Source organism: Limulus polyphemus, unplaced genomic scaffold (genome assembly GCF_000517525.1).
Source record: "Limulus polyphemus unplaced genomic scaffold, Limulus_polyphemus-2.1.2 Scaffold62, whole genome shotgun sequence".
Classification (NCBI taxonomy): domain Eukaryota; kingdom Metazoa; phylum Arthropoda; class Merostomata; order Xiphosura; family Limulidae; genus Limulus; species Limulus polyphemus.
In genome coordinates, this window is record NW_013665672.1 from 1,361,236 (window position 1) to 1,382,461 (window position 21,226).

General features: G+C 31.8%; 1 protein-coding gene across 2 annotated transcripts in view; it reads right to left on the reverse strand.

Annotated features, from left to right (window-relative positions):
• Nucleotides 1-2,120: 2,120 nt before the first annotated feature.
• LOC106464695 (NAD-dependent protein deacetylase Sirt6-like) overlaps nt 2,121-21,226 on the reverse strand; it is a 34,091-nt gene continuing 14,985 nt past the window's right edge. The window contains exons 4-6 of one of the 2 annotated variants that reach the window (XM_022392963.1): nt 19,965-20,138; nt 15,197-15,320; nt 2,121-3,698 (exon numbers count right to left, since the gene is read on the reverse strand). In XM_022392963.1, coding sequence (XP_022248671.1) covers nt 3,594-3,698; nt 15,197-15,320; nt 19,965-20,138 — 403 coding nt within the window. In that variant the 3' untranslated portion in view covers nt 2,121-3,593. Of the gene's footprint in view, nt 3,699-7,944; nt 8,696-15,196; nt 15,321-19,964; nt 20,139-21,226 lie in introns of those variants that run through there. The other variant, XM_013924853.2, reaches the window with a different exon arrangement.

Here is a 21,226-nt window from a genome sequence, read left to right on the forward strand (position 1 = left end):
GAGATTCGAACCCGCGACCCGCAGATTGCGAGTCGAGCGCCCTAACCACCTGGCCATGCCGGGCCTCACATAATGACAGATGCAGAAAGGTTGTTCCGAAATATGAAGATGAATGCGTTTCCTTCAAAATTTTGCCAGCAGTCATGTAGACCATTTTTGTGCATAAAAAAAAAGCCTAATGAAACTTTAGAATAATTATGCAACTATGTTGGTAACATAAACCATATCATATTGTTTTTGAATTTCACGCAAAGCTACACGAGGTCTATCTGCGCTAGTCGCCCCTAATTTAGCAATGTAAGACTAGAGGGAAGGCAGCTAGTCATTAATTGTTTTTGTTGTCAAACGTTTTGAAAAATGCCTCCAAGTACCAGAAAAGACAAAAAAGAAAAACAGAACGTAATGTTTTAAAATGGTATAACAACGATATATATTAACTGGTTTTGAATTACCAAAAAATTATTTGGGTTCTCTGTTATCTTTTAACCTTTTTTTTTTTTGTTACAAACCCAATAAATATTGCAGGAAAATCAGTTTATAATGTGTAGAAAGTTTTATTTTTACACTTTAATTAGTGACAGATCTTTTTTACTATTTGTAACATGATATATAGATAATTTTTTTCAACAAAATTTTTTTTTATTTTCTATAGCTCAAAAACTATGATATCAATCCTGACACATATGTTTCTGGAAAACGCTCAAGATAAAACGAGGAAAGGCAAATGAAACAGGTAAAAAAACACACACAAATAAGTACATTTCAAATCATTATTGAGGCTTATAAGTATAAAGTATTTTAAGTAATTTGATATTTTTAGCCTTAACTTTATGGGTAAAAATGATTAGGTCAGAGGACCTTAAAGTTCTGGTTCGTTTGTTTGTTGGAAAGCACAAAGTTACATAATGGACCATCTATGCTCTGCCCACCATGAATATCAAAACCCAATTTTTAGTGTGGCTTACAGCCGAGCCTCCTTGGGACAGATCTGGTATGACCATCCTCAATTTAGAAATGTTGACCACAAGGAGGTAAAACAAACAATAGCATTTACAAAGAAGCTACTTACTCTTGACTGAATAGTTGGTCTGACTCTCACAGTTACAATACATCCACATCTAAAAGTAAGGTGCTGTTTAGCAATACATATTAGCTTTAACCTTAGACCTTTCAACTCACAAACTGACATGTGAACTACCAAGCCAAACAGGGGCACCACACAGAAGAAACATTGAAAAATAACTTTTTTTAGCTTTTTCATCATTAGATGTCAATTTTCTTAGTAATTATGCCAAAAATGCTTTAGTAAAAAATACTTCAAGAATTCAATGTAGAAAAAAATTTATATATTTATTCTAATCAGAAAAAATGTCCAATAAGTAATACTTAGACAACATTTTTCAATTTAATTTTTTAATTATTTAAAAACAGATTAATAACAAACTTCCTAGTAAAAAAATGTACTCAAAAAATAAAATGAAATCAAAATTTCTTGCCTAAATTTAATTATTTTTTTCCTCTTACTAGACACTAAAACTGCTATCTATAACAGGTGTGGTTTTCAGTTTAATGACAATATTATTAGTGTGTGATTTATTCTATCACTTAAAGTACTGTATGTATGTTATAAATGTAAAAATATAATTTCATTTCATACACAAGTTTATACATCAAAAAATATCTTCTTGTACAGCAGTGATGAAACACATTTATTACTATGAAACTGCCACTCCATGATATTTGGCAAGTTGTGTCTAATAAATAGTTGTTATCAAATTAATAGACTGATGTTCAGCCCATTACTATTAAACATTCAAGATTTTGGAAATATAGCAAGAAATAATACTGGTGTGAAAGTAATTAAATATTGCCAAGACATTTAATTGTAAAAATTTAACAAACTTTGTAAAACGTTTACACTATTTATTATGTAAAATCAAATACACTAATAAGTCGCATGCAAATATAGATTTCTAATCAGCTGTAAGTGTATTTTTTAAGCAAAAGTATATGATGAAATGTATCAAAAATGTAATCATACAACTCCTAATTAACATTTGTCAAATGCTTTATTCAATATGATTAAAAACAAACATACAAACATTTTTAAAACAAAAATATTTATGTTGTTTAGATGTCAATATTTTTCATATCAAATGCTGAAAATCTTTGACTAGTATATATACATTTTTTTGTTGTTTTTTATACACACACATAAAGAAAACTCCACAATAAATGCCAACTTATTCAATATATTTATGGATGGATAGTTATAAGTTGGTGGTCCACATCTGGTTTTCATACAGCTATCTACTGTTAGAATTCTGTTGACCTTTTCACAATCATTTAATCTTCAAAGTATACAACTACTGTAATGTTTCATTACCAAGGTTATTTAAGAAAACAAACATGATTTTAGAGATGTTGAAAAAAAAAATTTGTTCTTTGTATTATTCAGAGTTTGGAAGATAATACAAAAATAATTCACATCAAAGAGAATAAAGTTAGTACAACAGAATTCCTAAAACGTTTTTGGGGGGCATTTCAGGAAAATACCATTCATCAAGATGATTGACTGTCTTACAATATAAGAAGTTCAATGATGTTACTGCATAATGTGTTATCTATAAAGAAATTTGCATAAACACATAAAAATGATACATGACTAGGCTCCTACACAGCATAATACGCTTAAAGTATATAACTAAATAATGGACAAATAATTTGTTCTCTTCTCTAACAAGGTCAAAACTTACTATATCCTGAATGAACTAACAGTCAACAAACTGTTTTTTTCAGAGATACAACCTTAGTAGGGCCATATAACAACAACAAAACCATGTAAAGATACTTTATGAATCCCCAAAATCTTTTCCTATAAAAACTAAGTTACAGGAATCATCAATAAGACTAAATTTTACTCCTTCAATAAATTTATATGAAAAAAGTACTATTGAAAATTCTTTGTCAAAAATACTCTTCAGATTAGGAAACACAATGAGGAAAATCATAACAGTCAAGCAGGCACTAAATCCTATGTGATAGACTTAGCTAATGATAAATAATGAAATAGATGATCTACTCAAGAATAAAAGAAGCCAACATTACTTTAAGTAATCGGTGATAAATATATATAAAATCGATGCTCAGACCTTGATGTGACCATTAGCACTGCAACAGAAAATAAAATCAGAAAATGTAATTATTCTGGGTGTTACTTTTGCAACCCAGTCACTGTTGAAAAATCATATATATATGCATGCTGTTGTAATATAATAACCATACAAAGATACTTCTATGATAATGAAACAAACAGTTTCATAAGAGTTAGAGAAAATAAGCAAATTACATAGAACTGAAGCATTAGAAATAATTCACAGTTAAAAATAAAAGTAACACTGCCTACACTTGTGTAATCTAGCTGATATCTGGAAAAGCAAAGTTATTATATGTCTGAATGTTGTAAATTTGAAGGAAATTGTCACCAACTAAACAGATAACCAGATGGAATAATTGTCTTGTTTTCAACCAAGTGTTACATAAACTGCAAAGTTCAAAATATGCTCATATATATATATCTGTTACAATAAAAGCTAGGGATCCTGGACAGCACATGTGCACTGCTGCTGGCACAGATGAAAAACTGTTCCAAATATGTTCATGTTGTTTGGCACATGTTCACATGAAACAAAAGGTAGCTATGATAGAATGCACAAGTCATATATTTTAAATAAACTACTACCCACTATGCACATGTAATTAATTGGTAAGCAGAGTAAGTAAGAAAACAGAACAGCTTGGAAATTCAATTAATCATCTTGTATCAAAATGATATTCTTTATAATGAAAAAATAAACTTGCTTGTTCTTAATAAATGCATGCAAAGTAAACCATTAGCTGAAACAAATTAATGAGTAATAATATTATTGAAAAATTAAATATTTTAACTAGTAATCTAGGTGTCTATATCTTTGCCAAATTTCTATGTCTATACTGTCTATAAATATATATTTTACATTATAAAACCCTAGTATCAGAAAACTTTTTTATTTATCCTCGACCAAACCTAAAACAATGAATAACTTACAACTCAGAAATGGTCTTCTGTAAGGGTTTGACAAAAAATTGATTTTAAAAAATCATGTTAATAAAAATTATTCAAAACAATGAACTTCATTCAACTGACAAAAATATCATCCCTATACATTTCATAACCTAAAATAGATGACTGATAAGAATAAACTATCATTTCTGTTCATATATCCTTCTCATCTAAGATTTTCTCTATTTCAATGTCAGTATTGTTATGACAGCAGAAGTGACGCGACGCTAGGAGCATGCGTGCTGGAGTTTCTAGAAGGATCATGACTTATCGAGGAACCCTACGAATGTCCGAGTATTTGCCAGGCGCCCTCATTTTTAGTATACATGCCCGGCAAATAAAGCCAGCGAGAGATAGATATGCAGATAGATTGAAGATAGAGATAATCGAGTCTAGCAAACAGTAGGCACCGTAAGTAAAGTGTGTGAATCACTGTGAGTTATAGCATGTGTTATAAAGGTTGTTAAGTTTAAAGTGACTGTGGAAATTCTGTTTATTACAAAGTTGTATCGAGAAATAATAAACTAGTTTTAATTGTATCGCCGAAGTTCCTCGGAAAGAATTTATACCAGAAATTAACAAACGAGCAGATACACAACAGTATTATATCAGGCATCACACATTATCAGAAGCTACTACAAGCCTTTTTCTACACACACACACACACACATTTCTATTGTTCAGTCTTAACACAATCATTCCCACATTATTCTCAAACAAGCTTTTAATCACTTCAGGTTGAAAAGATGGCAAATTTCAATGACTGATACCCTACTTAAAGTAGCTGATCTGATTCTTAGCATGGATGCTTACAAGTTTAATACTAAAATATACAAGTGTTTATTATATCTAACAATTCACTGGCTCCCAAAACAGGTATGTCATTAAAAAATTATATTTTATTTCTAACACTTTTGAAGGTACATTTCCTGAATATATCAGAGTTAACCTAATACATTTGTTTCCAAATATTTTCAGGAAGTTCTGCAAAAGAAACATGGATCTTTTGTTAGAACAATTATCCTTGTTTTAAACACCAACACTAACATATCACATTAAAACAGTGTCAGCGTGAAAGTCATTTAGATTACAGTTGTTTCTTTCTGTCTCTTAAAATCCAAAATACCATCACGAAATGGTCATTCTTATGGCTGAAAAGCTTTATTTCCAACAAATTTAATGTCAAACAAAATGCCGTTGAACTGAGACAAACTGAGTGATTAAAATATTCAACTGATTTGACTAGGAGGATTTAGTGACAAAGAAACTCATGCTGGTTGAAGTACAATTAATGGAAAAGTACACATGAAGAGAATTCATGTTGTTGGTTTTACTCATGAAATAACTCCTCTCTACACTCCACAAAGTTAGAGAACACAATAACTTCTTAATAAACTTCAAACAATGGTACAAAAACATTCTTTCCAATGAAACCGGCTAATCCAAACCATGCACATGCAATAACTGTCTTGAATATGCAGAAATTGATTACATTACCTAAATACCTGGTTTCACTCACACATTCCAAGATAGAGGTCCATGCCAATGCATTTCCAATACAGAATTTACTGCATAAGATTGGACTGTGAAAGAACTGTGAAATATTCAATACTTCTACATTTTAATTAGATACGTTTATTAGTTCTTATTCTTCAACACTACATATTGCTATGAAAACCTTGAATATCATCTAATCTTCCACCTTAATACAAAAGTTCCAATGAAATAAAAAAAAAACATCTTTACTGTAAATATAAAAGCTTGTAAGCAAAGCACTGCAGTATATTTGACCTTGTTAATTACCTACACAGTTTTTAAATCATCTTAATGATCTTGTAAGCAAAATATACTGTTTTAATACAATGTAACTAATTACATCTTACTTTTTTGTGATAGTTTTTGCTTTATTGGGCATTTACCAAAATTTCTGTTAAGTTTTTCATTATTTTAGTGATCCTAACATTAGTGCAAAACAGGCCATGCTTGATGAAAACAAAACAGAAAATATTATATTTAAAATACTGCATAATCAAAACAAAGCATTTTCCTATTATGTACCTGGATGTACAATTATATGTATTTTTATTAAATGATATTCTTTTAGTATCATCCAAATATCAGAAATATCCCAATGTGAAAATATATTATCAAACTAACTACTCCAAAGGCTTCTGTAACTGGTAATTAATGATGGCACACAGATCACTATGTACTATACAGTCTTTGAACTATCTGCAAATCATTAAAATTTTTAAGAATTGAAGTTGAACTTTTTACATAACATATACCATCTTCAAAGAGCTAATGTCTTACTATAAAATTGTAATGATCAAAAAACTTTTTTTTTTCCAACAAAAAGATTCCTAAGTTCTCAGATTTAAAAACTACACTCACATGAGAAAAACTGCAATTTAAATCTTTAACTTAGTTAGCATTCCATAAAAGAAAATTGTTTAATAATAAATCACAGTCACTTATACTGTGAGTTGTTAATTAATGATATTAGATTGAAAATGTTTAGTAGTCCAACACACTTACAGATTAAGTTCAAACAGGAAAGCCTATCAACAGATATAACAACAATGCTCAAGAAATTCATTCAATTTCAATCTTATACTTGTTTCTAAACAGTATAAAACTGTTACATCTTGTATAATAAACTACACAGCACTTAGACACAATTTTAAAAACATTTTCTTAAATACAATAAATACATATACATAACAATAAATACTAGTTCACGTTCACTGATTAAAATCTTGTTTCATTCAGTTAATCATTACCATATTAAAAACACACAATATATATATATATATATATATATATATCAATATCAATACCTAAAAATAAATTTTATCATCTTTGATAGATAATTGTATTTATATACTTATATATTACCTACCAAAAAATAGCTCATTAAAACATTTCAATAAATGGAAAACTGGAGCTCATGAAGTGAGCCATTAGTTGGAGAAATCTCCAAGAGGTGCGTTCGCACAACTGGAATGACAACAATACAAGTTATAATGTATAAACACACAGTTTAATACGAAACCATCACAATTCATAATGTGATAAGCCAATGCAAATATTTCAAAATTACTCATTTCAACTGTTTTATGCCTACTCGAGACAGAGATTGTACAGTACTTAAGAACTTCACTACCACAATTTATAGACACAAGGAACTTCATAACTCAAACCAATATAGTATAAATGTTTTTATTATTGTTACCAACCTTATTTTCCTAAACCTTAAAAACTTCATTTAATTTATATTCATCCTTTAACTTTTCATCTTATGTTATGAACATTATTCTAGAGTAGCCTTCCTTTAACTTTTCATCTTATGTTATGAACATTATTCTAGAGTAGCCTTCCTTTAACTTTTCATCTTATGTTATGAACATTATTCTAGAGTAGCCTTCCTTTAACTTTTCATCTTATGTTATGAACATTATTCTAGAGTAGCCTTCCTTTAACTTTTCATCTTATGTTATGAACATTATTCTAGAGTAGCCTTCCTTTAACTTTTCATCTTATGTTATGAACATTATTCTAGAGTAGCCTTCCTTTAACTTTTCATCTTAAGTTATGAACAATTATCCTAAAGTAGCCTTTCTTTAACTTTTAATCTTATGTTATGAACAATTATTCTAAAGTAGCCTTCCTTTAACTTTCCATCTTATGTTATGAACAATTATTCTAAAGTAGCCTTTCTTTAGCTTTTCATCTTATGTTATGAACAATTATTCTAAAGTAGCCTTCCTTTAACTTTTCATCTTATGTTATGAACAATTATTCTAAAGTAGCCTTTCTTTAGCTTTTCATCTTATGTTATGAACAATTATTCTAAAGTAGCCTTTCTTTAACTTTTCATCTTATGTTATGAACAAATATTCTAAAGTAGCCTTTCTTTAACTTTTCATCTTATGTTATGAACAAATATTCTAAAGTAGCCTTTCTTTAACTTTTCATCTTATGTTATAAACGTTATTCTAAAGCAGCCTCCCTTTAACTTTTCATCTTATGTTATAAACATTATTCTAAAGCAGCCTCCCTTTTAATGGCATTAGTGTTCCCAGAGGTATTCTGATCCATCATAATGGCTGGAATAGTTTCTTCATCACCAGATTTACTCAGATTTAAATTGCTTTCTTTGGTAGAATTATATATAGGTTGGGTTGGTTCTTCCTTAGTAACTGAACATATAGAAGTCAAATCTTTAACATTAAATTTTATTTTACTACCAGAATGACCTTGTGTAGTTTCTAATATTTTTTTATCAGTCACTTTACATTTTGTACTTTGACATTCTGTTTCATCTTTTCTCTCGCGATGACCTTTTTCAAATTTTCGTTTTGGAGCCTTAGTGAGTCGAGGTAAAACATTATTTAGAGATACTGATTTGTGTTTTAAAAGGTGGCGAGGAGGAAGAGGTCTTAGCGGAGAGTATTCTACCACTGAAGATTTGGCCTTAAGTGTGGGATCTTTTTGAGGACAATACACAGGAATAGAAACACCTAAGTGTACTGCTATCTTCTCTATCAAGTTATCAATATAGTCATGAATGATAACATCTGCAGACTGATCCTGGAACAAAAAAAATAATTTCTTTCTCTGCTCAAACACAATAAAAAAAAAAAAGACACTTAATAGATGAACATATCAAATATAGTGATATACAATGTATATGTTCTTTGCCAATATTTTTTTTAAACAACAAATCTTCAGTATTAATTGTAATTATCAATTTATTATGCTAAAACAGTACATTTCCTGTATCACTTGTATAATAGCCTATAATAATGTAATACTATTTTATTATTCACTTGTAAACCTTCATAATTCTAATGGAAACCTGCTACAACATTCATGTGAAGAAAAATTACAATGGTTATTTTTTTCAGCATTGTCCACAATCACTTATAAATTACTTTACTACAAAATAACTCCTTAACTGTATAGAAAGGCTTCTGTGTTGAATGTACTAATAGTTTTGTTTTTCTGTATTACGGGGTTTATTGTGACCTATCTTTTGTGTATGGACCCCTATATATTTCCAAATATTTCAATGTACACATCTAGTAGTAATTTTCAAACAAGGTTTATGAAATTAATCAACTTAAATAAGTGTACTGATGAAAGCCAATACTACAATATCTCTGAACACCTCATAATATCTAAGGTCTATCAAATACGTTTTGTAGTACCTATTCTACTCATAAAACTTTACAAAGCAGGTAGGTCAGAAGTTATTTTTTTTATTCATTTTTTTCACATTTTGAAAGTATCATAAATTGAATGTTATACGTAGTTGTATTACGGAATGATTTACATTAATCTCCTTATGTATGTGTAAAATTTAACTACCAACCCATTTGTGGGTCTAAATACAAAGCAGTTTATAGAAATATTAAATTTTTAACAAGCTATTATTTTTCTTTCATGAGAAATACAAGCATTATGTGCCAATCAAGCTTTCAGTTATTAATATAAAAATATGTATTTACTTACATTATTCATAAGTTTATCTCCATGCACACATTACATACGTTTTTCTGTAAAATTTATTAGATTTAACATAATTTATGATGTGTTTCAAACTGCTTTCAAAACCATATTAATTAATCCCAATAAACCAGTACTTACATGACAGAAAATTATGTTACTTATGACACACTGCTCTCCGAGACAGTGTACATATTGTAAAAGTATGTGTTATAATAATTTTGTACTAAACAACATCAATATAAGTCGATAAAAATGGATACTATTTGATGTATGTAATATCATGTAATCTAGATCTTATATATTACAGCAATAGTAGCATTTTTATTATTCTTTTTATTAAATGTTAGCTTAATACTGATACAAAATAATGCGTGAATATTGCTACAGCATGATAGAAACAAAAACTTCCAAAGAAATTACCATTACAAAAGAAAAGGGAATAATGTAGTCAATAGTTGGCTAAAACAACATTCAATGAGTCAAAGAAACTGACCCTAAAGAGACCAATGCTTTGACAGATACAAACCCAGCAGATAAGATTTATAATGTTACCATGTAAAAATACAATTTTAAACTTTAATTATATATACCATTCATGTTTGTTTATACTTAAGTATTATTCATAACTACAAGAAACTGCAACACAGAATAACAAACACAAAAGGTGTTTAGATAAATCAAGGTCTATACTTTTAATATAGTATTATATCAAGTAGCCTTTGAGAACTGACCAAGGACTATATGTCTTCAAGAAAACCACACTGCTAAGTTACAAAATCTTTACAGTTATTTATGACTAAGATAACTTAAAACTATTTAAATTTTATCTTTATTTTGCAAATGAAAACTACAAGAAGATAAGTTTTACACTCAGCACCCTAAGTGTTCACCAGTTTTACCACACAGTACCGAGTCCCCCTGTACAATACTCTTGGAAAGCATTTTCTTTCAGCAGTACTTAAAAGGAATAAAGGTTTCTGCCAAACTAATGTAAATAATAAATCCTATAGAGTGCTTTAAGAGTGCTGTGAAATAACTATATGACATTGCTAATGTCTGTTCCAAAGTATAAATGTGCAATTCTGTGGAATTATGGCCACCTGGGAATTTTGCACCTGAATATATGTAAATAACATGAACCATTTTACACTACAGGTGCATTCCTTTTGTATTGTTTACACTTTCATCTAATTATATTAAATGATACTATTCAAAGCATTAATGAAATTTCTAATTCTACTGGGGTTTACTGTATACTAACTGTATGGTCTTGCTTCAAATGTGGTATTTAATACCAGTATTTTCACAGCACGTTTGTTGCAAATGTAAAATATATCTTGGGATATACAATAACTACAAAATTCTAAGATACAAAAGTAAATTGTTGTTGTTGTTTTGTACAATGGATATTTTTAGGTTGAAGGTGGATTTTTACTAATCCTTCTTACCCTTCAATAGAGTGATTAGAGTCCAAAAACCAAACTAAAGGTGCAAAGGGCTTTCAACTAACATTTGCTTTGACGTTATCAGTCATTATGATTTAAAATAACTTACTGGTGAAGCATGACCTATAGGTCTGTTGTTTGTGTAATATAATGTCACAAACAATCTGCTTATACTTACTAGTGCTTTTGTGCCATAATTTAACTTCAACTTTCAAGGATAAAACCTATGATAGAACTTTATCTAAGATAAACAAAAATATTAAAGATGTTATTTCAAAATGTTGACCTACATTCCTCTAAAATCATGGAAGATCAAGAAGTAATCCTCATTCAAAAAATGTAAAAGTCATGCAACTCCTCGTGGAAAACATTTAATGTTTCACTAAACATCAACTGCAACAAGCACCGAAGCTCTTGATCATGTAGCTTACTTATTACATGCTTATTTTAAGAATGCAACATTTATAGTGTAACAACAACACAATTCATGCTGTTTCAACAACCACAGCTGAGTTGTAATGGTTCTCTCATGCCATGTATGATTAAACCCCTTGTATGAATCATATACTAACAATGATCTGCCATATTTTGAGTGTAGTTCAAAGTTCAAAATTTCTAAAGGTTGTGTGGATGCTCTGATCCTAAGCTGTCACTTCAGCCTGTCTCAAAAGTGTTTTGAGTTCAAGTTAAGGTGAGATCATCAGCCAATAAATCTGTGTGATACACTCAGTTCTGAATTACTTCATTCACTCTATGTCAATGTGGTCTTACATTACTACCCATAAGGATGAAATAAGGGCCAACTGCATTTGCAAATAGCCTCATAATAGCATCCAGAATTTTGCCCTTATACCTATGGCTTGTAATACTAATAACATGTCCTTAGATGGTGTACAAATCAGTGAAGCCATGAAAGTGAATGCCAGCCTATACTGTGACTGAACTAGTCTCAGAGCAGCATACAGGGCAATGCAAGTTGCTTTTTGTTGTTCTTTTTTTATATTTTGTTCCCCAGATGGTATGAAAAGGGTGGTACATTCATACTGTATTGCAAGCAGAAAGAGGGCTCATATTTGAAGAACAAAGAGTTCACTGGTGAAGCAACTGCATGTTTTTAGGTAAATTTTACAATTCCTTCAGTATTTTTTGTAGTGTCAAAAGAGTTTAAGAAAGAAACTAAGAAAGTTAGGTTTCTAGGTATGGTACACATATATAAAGAAATGGCGTAAGTAAGGATGCCTGTATTAAGAAATTAAGTCAAGAACTAGGCAAAGCATAGTTAGCTGGTTAGTTAGTATTGAGAATCACAAGTTAAGATTTATAAAAAAATGAAGCTAATGACAAGCACCCAGTGAAGAAGCTGAGAAAAATGCTAGTCACGAGTTTGACAGTGATAAGTTACTGATGCCAATCTAATAGTACAGTAACAGCAACTAAAAAGTTTATGATAGCAGTTAAAATCAGCACTTTCATGTAGGATTTGTTACTACAGACTAGAGAAGGCAACCGAAGCACTCACTATCACGGTATCCAAATACTTGAGAATTTTGGTTCTTGTTTTGAAAATGCCCGATGAGTTGCAGAAATTAGCCAATGAAGTGGCAGAACTAATTACAGGTAGTTAGGAATACTATTTGGAAAATGGAAAGGATACAAAGAAAATATAGTATAAAAACTCATGTCTGGAGCTAAAATTCAGTTCTCCTGGACAAATAGAGGTTCTCCCAGGGCTGATAACAGTTCTCTAGCTTGGAACACCAGATCTCCAGAGGCTATCAAGTTCTTGAACACCATGAATATGGAGGTATCCAATCTACACCGGCTCAGCTTTGATGTAAGTAGAAATGATATTTCTCTTGCTTAATCAATGTAGTTTTGGGTAAAATAGTAAAGTACTCATATATAAAGGAAGTTAATGATTGTAACAGAGTGAAATAGTTTATATGTATAAACTGTATTGGTCAATGGTGTTTAACTTGAAAGTGAAAATTGGATTGGTAAGGATTAACGGATTATTAAATGTTTACTGTTGATATTAAAAGTGTATATTATGTGTAAGAACTCAAATATATTGATATATTTTGTTGAATATCAGCCTCAGAATCTGTTTCTTTAGTCTAACCATAAATCTCCTTGAGTTAGTGACTTGTGAGCTCCACTCACCACTGCATTCCTCAAATAAAGAAATTTGGTGCAATCGGAAGTAAAGTCGAAGCTCCAACTACTATCCCTAAGGGCACTGCCCATTACACTGGTCCTCTGTTCATTCAACATCGTCATGTGCTCTAGCCAGTCAGTGTGTTCAATGCCTTATATTTAAAGGTGAGTTTATGACTGTTCTTCTAGCATATAAACAAATGTTATTTAAGCATCTTCTGATTTCTTCTTTATAAATGTTAACCCTATTTATTTGCTGAAATTATTTCTAATAAACCTCTGTCACCTAGTACTAACTGTCAGGTAGCAGTTTTGTGCTTCTGCTGTTAACTTGGGCTAACCACCCCTGCAGCTTCTTTGGACCACACCAGTGTCCAAATAGAAATTCCAGGCTCTAATTATAGCACATTTAGAAAATATCAAGTGCAACTTCTATTTGGCAATAAGAAACTCCATATTCAGCATGAAAATGACTTTTGATAGTTTGTTTTGTATACTTGACTATGCTAAGGCATAGTTGAAGGCCAATTTCCTTCAAGCTTAGCAAGTGAAAATTGTCTTTGGACAACAGTACTACCAACTGACCAGACACTGTTACCTTAATCTTTTACAGTACAATCTACCATATTGTCTTTTATCATGTGCTTAGAAACTTTGCTGGAATATACATTTAATAAAATGTTAAAAATGTTCATATCAATCTTGGGGAAGAATATTATTATTTAACCTTAATGTTTGTAGAAGAGTGTATTTCAAATTTAATTGTAATATTTCTTCTACGTGATAAGGAATGGGCATAGTGTTATTCACTCTAAACAAATATATATATATACACATAGTCTCAGCAATCATGTAGCATCTCACCTGTTAGGTATAAATAAAAAAAACACCATACTTGTCTGGGAAACAGTCTGTAGCACAATGTTAACACAAACAGAGATGGCCAATTCCAAAAAGGAACAGTGATTGGATGTTATTTGTCAGGAAGATCTGGCAAACATACTGGATATGCCCACTACTACTGTGCAAGATGAAAGACTAGAGTTTATACACATAATCTTTCCCGTAAAAGTCAACCTAGGAAAGTGATGCCAAGTTCAGAAAAAACACTTGCAAGAGTGATCAGGTAGAAATGATGTTCAAACATAACACACATCAAATGAGAGTTCATCCACTTGACTGGGACTGTAACAGATGCAAAAATTGTGTGCATAAGGGTACATAAACTGGGTTTTTTATGTCATGGTGTGAGGTGCCTAAAGTGGTGCGAACATGTGAGAAACAACTAGGTACAGCTTTGAATAACTGTTATTGTATTCATGGACAAGTGGTGAAAGCCACATGAACAATGTTATGTTGATTGTGTGATACCCATTGTAAAGGGATCTAATGGATCCATCATGATATGAGAGTGTTTCTACTTATATGGACTTGGTTCGGTGGTTATCAATACGGGTCGCCATCACACCAAGAAATACTTGACATCATACACAACACAATAGTTTAGCAGTTTCACAGAAATGGATCTTTGCTCTTCCAAATTATTACAGACTGGTTTCTGGATAATGAAATGGACCTGCTGCCATAGCTCCTCAAGAGTCCCAGCTTCCTACAGAGCCACTTTGGAATATTCTGGATGCTCAACACACAAGAACACAGGATCTACTTTCACTGGCTCTTACATGAAAGTAAGAATGGTGAGCTATTCTATAAGATGTATATCAGGAACGGGTCACAAATGCAATCTATATATAGGTGGCCATATAGTGTACATATAGGCACATTTTAATTAAAGAATTTGCGAGCTAAAAGTTAGACATAGAGTGAATCAAACTTGTTTCATCATGATAATAGATCAGCACTAAACAAATATAGGATAACAACTACCCAATTTCTGGGACACACCAGCATATTATAGGCTATAATACAGATTATTAACATTCAAAAGCTGCAATAAACTATTTGATATGAAACTTACACAGTTTGTAGGTTGAAGGTTACAAATCACTAAGCGTCCACCATTTTTTTTAGTAAGAAGAGGTAATCCTCCACTAGGAACTATTTGAAGGGTTGTTCCTAAACAAAGGCTAAGATCGGCTGCCCTAAATGACAAAGATTAAGAAATTTTTACAACAAAACATCACAGTTTTACAGTAACTTACAGAAATATTCAATTTCTTTAAATTAGTTAATATACTGAGATTATTGTACAGTGTTCGAAATTAAACACTTGAAGGGTAGACTACAACAACAGCGATATAAGTACTCTTAAAGTAATAAATACTTACTGATCTACCATGTAGTTGTTGTTCTTATCTATAGTTTTACTTAACTCTTTGATGTGAAAATAAGTAGATTTGTACCCATAAACAGAACTGAATGATTAGTAGATTTTCCTGATCCATTAATTATCAAGCTCATTAATCAATTACATTCAACTAATTGATTATTCCCAAATGATAGGACCACCATAATCCACCATGGGAGGTGCAATTGGTATAGTGATGCTTTCTCTCAAACATACTGTGACCATTCATATAAACAGCCCTTCAACTGGCTACACAAATTAATCACTCTTGCACTGTTCAACTGTTTTCATTTCCAGAATTACTTGACCACATTAATAATTTCACACAGTGGGCCCACAAAATCAGGCATGCACAGCAAGTTTAAGCATTTTTCATTCAAATATAATTTTGTTTTCAAACAGTGATAAAATAGTCTTGTATTAGTGTACAAAGCTATATGATATAATTCTATTTAAAGTATAATTGTAACCTTGTAAATGCAGTTTCAAATACCTGTGAGGCTGCCATAACATATATTACATATATTTTGAATTTTTATGTTTTAAAGAAAGTTTGTAATATTTTAAAAAATAAGAGATTTATTAAATGACAGTTAATCTTTCAAGGTTCAATTTGCAATTTATTTATTTATTTTGAAGAAATTCTGATGATATGAGAAAAAATTGTACAGCCTAGTCATAGTTCTGCCACAACTCAGATGGTTAATAGAGCAAGCACGTTTGGGGGGAACTGGAATCAAACCTGAGACTCTTGAATCACAAGACAATCCCCTAAACACAGGCCATGGTAGCCTGAAGCTGAACAAACTTGAATTAATCAAAAAAATAATAATGAGAAATCATAATGGCAATATTTCAATTACTTGGATACTAGATAGTTGGAAAAATCTAAAACAAAATAAATAGAAAAGTTAATTTTGATTAGTTGATTTTTTTGTGAGTCATGACACTAATTAATTAAGCTTAACAAACTCAAGTTAGCAGAAAATAATAATAAGAAATTATAATGGCAATATTTCTTACTATCCATATTTTGGATAGTAAGAATATTCAATACAATAGTAATTGCAAATACTAAAATACCTTTCTTCAACTGAAAACTGTCAAACTGCTGTATCGGCATGATATTCCCTTCGCTTCAATCAGAATCCTATCTTCCAGTTTCAAGCTTTTCTCTTTTACATAAGTTGAGTTACATGCAGTTACTCTATCACTTGCAACTTTGAAGTTTAATGTACTCATGTTCCAGGAGTTGTAGCTAATAATATGCTGTCAGTAAGACTGTTTTATTGAGTGTGTTAAAAGAATAAGTTAGTGCTTCTCAAATACACTCAAAATTCAGTTCTGTCCTACTCTCAGGGAGAATCCTCCCTTCTTACTTCCGTTCTTCTGCAGGAAGCCACCAGTCTAGGATGGCTGAATAAAATTTCCAAATCTTTCTTCACTCCTACTCAATATCTTGTTCACCTGGGAGTTTTATTCACCTCCTTTCTCAACTTTGCCCAACCCTCTCCCATCTACCTGTGAATTCTGGAACTTTTGGTTACCAGGATTCACGCCTCTCCTGCTCATAGTGCATAAGAGATTCTATCACTTTTTGGCACCATGGCTTCACTGGAACTGCTTAACATATGTACCTCTTCCATTGGTCTTTGTGCAACTAGTGGATCTACTCACAGGATCCATTAACCTCAATGATTCACCTGTCTCCTTAAGAATCTGTCTTGGAAGTTGTACTGCTACAATACCACAGTCAGTGTTTCATTACCACTACCTACACCTCTTCACCGATGATTCCCTCTCAGCCTGGGGAGCATCTCTGAACAACAATCTCACATTTGGCACTTGGACTTAAGACAAGTGCTGTCTCCATATTAATGCACTCAAACTTCTAGCAGTCTGTTGAGCATGTTTCTATTTCTTAACACTCCAAATGGATCTTTTAGTTATGATCCATTCTAACTCCATGGTTGTTTCTTATACCAACCATCAAGGAGGTAGCTGATCCAGAACCCTTTGCTTCCATACCTTGGACCTTCTCTATTGGGCCAATTCTCAACAGATTCATATTATCACCTGTAATATGCCTGGCACTATGAACCTCATTGTGAATAACTTCTCTTGCCCTAGCTCCATATATGCTCACTGTGAGATGGGGTGTTCCACAAGACCATTTGAGGTATCCTCGTAGTATATCTCCTTATCTACCTGTCTTTTTTGTCAGATCCAAACTGTACCTATTCCATGAATCATCATGGATGAAGTTAGCACCAGGAAGTGTTTTGCCTGTTTCCCTGGCTTACACTTATCAGTTCCTAACTACCAGGATGATGGACCATGGAGAACCCTCACCTATTGGACTCATACGCAGGGGTAATATACAATTAAATACCAATATGATGGAAAATTGGGCAGTGGTGTAGTGTAATGATGTCATTATGCAGTAGCATAGTTCATAAGAATTTTCATGACAGAAGATGGGAGTTTGCCAAAGGCTTATGGCATACAAATTTCTTAGTACAAGTCACTCTATAAATATCATCTATATCACTTGTACACTCTTTCCGGGGCCTGACTGTGTTCAGTTCAGTTGAGGTGAGCACACACTACAATGTTGTGCCCTTGTCCTTCAGCAACAATCTGTTTAATCGAATTGTGGCATACAAATAATATGACACTGTGCTTTCCTCCTTTAGCCTGCAACTGTCCAGTTGAGTTGAGGTGAGTATGCTCTAAAAAGCTGTGTCCTCCTCTTGCAACTGATGTCTGTTCAGTTGAGTCGAGGTGCGTACAATACATACTATACCACTATCTGTGGCATAACTACTGTGTCCTCCTCCCACAGCTGGTGTCAGTCCAATAAATTCTTATGGCAGAGTTGAGGTGAGCACACATGGTACAATCTGAACTTTCCCTAACCACACTATACATATTGCCTCTCCAACCTCTTGTGTTTAAGTACTCTGATGGCCAACTTCTTATTCTGCCCATCCCTGCATCACATAGGGCTCATTTGCCTCTTTCTCCCTTTTTTTCCCAGGTGAACAGTATACCCTAGATGAAATGAAATGCAGTCTCTCATGGGTGTGCCCCTATGAAACCCCTGCTATCAGATGTCACACTCTATGGGCTTCCTTCAGGCAATTTCTATATGGAACTCATCTAGGTAAATCTTTGCAATGGATGCTCCACCACTTCAACATCGGATTCTTGCTTAACCATGTGCAGAAGTGTGGTATCCTTTCAGAATTTAACATTTTCCTTACCTGAAAATGTATTTCTAATAGATAATCACCTCTTCACACCCATCCTCCCCATTTATGGTGCACTTTTTATTCCTTGTCTCATCAAAGTAAGATGTTTTTGACTGCTTGACTGCAAATTCATAAGGGGAGCTGTTGTATGTGGAAATGTGTCACCCTCCTATTGGTGGAGGGCTTTTGCTGCATAGTGATGTCACTGTAGTAGCACAATTCATGAGAGAAGATGGGAGTTTGCTAAAGGCTAGTGGCATATAAATCTCTTTGGCAGATGTACAGGGAAGATACCTTAACCATGTGAAAAAATGAGTATCTATCGGAAATGCATTTTCAAGAAGGAACATGTTAACTTCTTCCTTATAAAACCTATACAAAGATCTTTATTTGCATTATGAATTGTGTGTTGCATTAATCCTAGAATTACTGATGGACCTCATTGGCTTTTAAGTTGCATTTTTTTTAATTATGTGCCAAACTGCTTATGGTTATATGAATTTATTAAAAGGCATATACTAATTTATGAGTGACATAAAAATAGCTTAGAGAAAACCACTATCATTACTGCAATTAATCTGACTATGTGAAATCATTTTATATGCATTGTACATAAAACATCAGAAAAATGGTTTCAACCACATTACTCAATCCAGTCTTCACATTGAGTGTAGATAGGCAGAGATACTTAATCAATATGATGCAATATATGGATTCCAGTAGTATAAAAAAAAATCAGTAATTTGGAGGTTAAGTTTTGTCTTTTTAACCTAAGAAAAAGTAAATGCTGCAAAGAGTTCATATATTACAGTGAACATGAAAATATTTATGAAATTCTTCTACCCCTGTTACTCAGACATGATAAAAGCAGGCAAATTTTAACAATTTATACCTTAAACACTGAATAATGGTGTATGCCATAGACATCAAAATGTACAAATGATTTGAAGATTAAGATTATAAAAATATTAAGTGTCAGTATTCAAACTCCTACAAAATCTGCTTGAGACTTTTATGGCCAATTAGATCCATCAGGGTCACTGTGGTAGTTATTACAGAGAGGATGTTTAGTAGAATAAATATTAAAAAACTGAAAACCTGAAAAAATATTTTTTACAATTTAATTCCTGCATGCTTCATATGATTTCTACAAATTCAAATCTTCACAATGAAAGTTTATTTACCTGGAATGAGCATCAGCCAACTCGTAGTCTTTTTCGGGAAGTTCATCCTCCCAGTCTAATATTGTGTCATGGAGTTTACCTCTACACATTCGTCCATTTGGTTTTCTCCAAAGGCATGCTTGATTAGTGCACTTCTGGCCCACAGTCACTGAAGCTTTACCTCTGATGAACAGCCTTTAGTGTAAATACAACAAACAATTGTCAACAAATATGTAATCTCCATAAATTTTAATATCAGAAAAAAAAAACTTCTGTACTATACCTTAATAGTGTTTCAAAATATACAACTAGATTCCAGTCTTAATTGAGCAAAATTAATTTTACTTTATTTTTGAAATGTATTTTTCTGGAACATCTCAATACTCTGTATTATTATTATTATTTTGACTAAGTTTCAAGTTCATAAATGTAACAGAAATATTTGCATATTATCTTTAAAACTGTCAAATTTATAATTTTTGAAAAAAAAAATCATTACAAGTCACTGGAAGTAAGTTGTTTAATAATAGCAATTTTCACTGCATTCATTATTTACTAGAAGCACTGCCAAGGAAAAGACACATGATATTTAGTACTTAAGTATTCTCTTGAAAATTGAGTGATTTTGATACCTGACTGGAAAAAAAAAACAATATAGGCTCCACATGTATATTTTATTAATATTTCATGTCAGCATTAGGGACGCATTATTATGCGATGCTCATTTAAAAATCCACTAGTCAAACTTTCATTTATAGCTCAAAATGCACAAGAATTATGAAGAAACTGATGCAAGAGTGGACATTCAAAATACAACTGAATTGGTCATTTTTTTGAGACACCACACATGTAACCACAAATGAAAATTTTGTTGAAGCTTTAATAGTACTAATATATTAACTGAATTCAGTACACAATAAATCAATTCTAAGTTACACTACCAGAGATTTTTAAAAAATTACATTAATTAAAACAATATATGCTACCTGCAAATCAAGTCAAAAGTATTTTACATTTGTGAAACTATTTCTGTAAACTAAATTTTATAAGAAAAGAAATCAAAATATTTTCAAACTTGAAAAAAGTTTGACTTTTTTTAACCAACAATTACACCTAAAATTTCCTTGTTACATGCATGAAGTTTGGTTTGAATTTTGCGCAAAGCTACACGATGGCTATATGCGCTAGCCGTCCCTAATTTAGCAGTGTAAGACTAAAGGGAAGGCAGCTAGTTATCACCACCCACCGCCAACTCTTGGGCTACACTTTTACCAATGAATAGT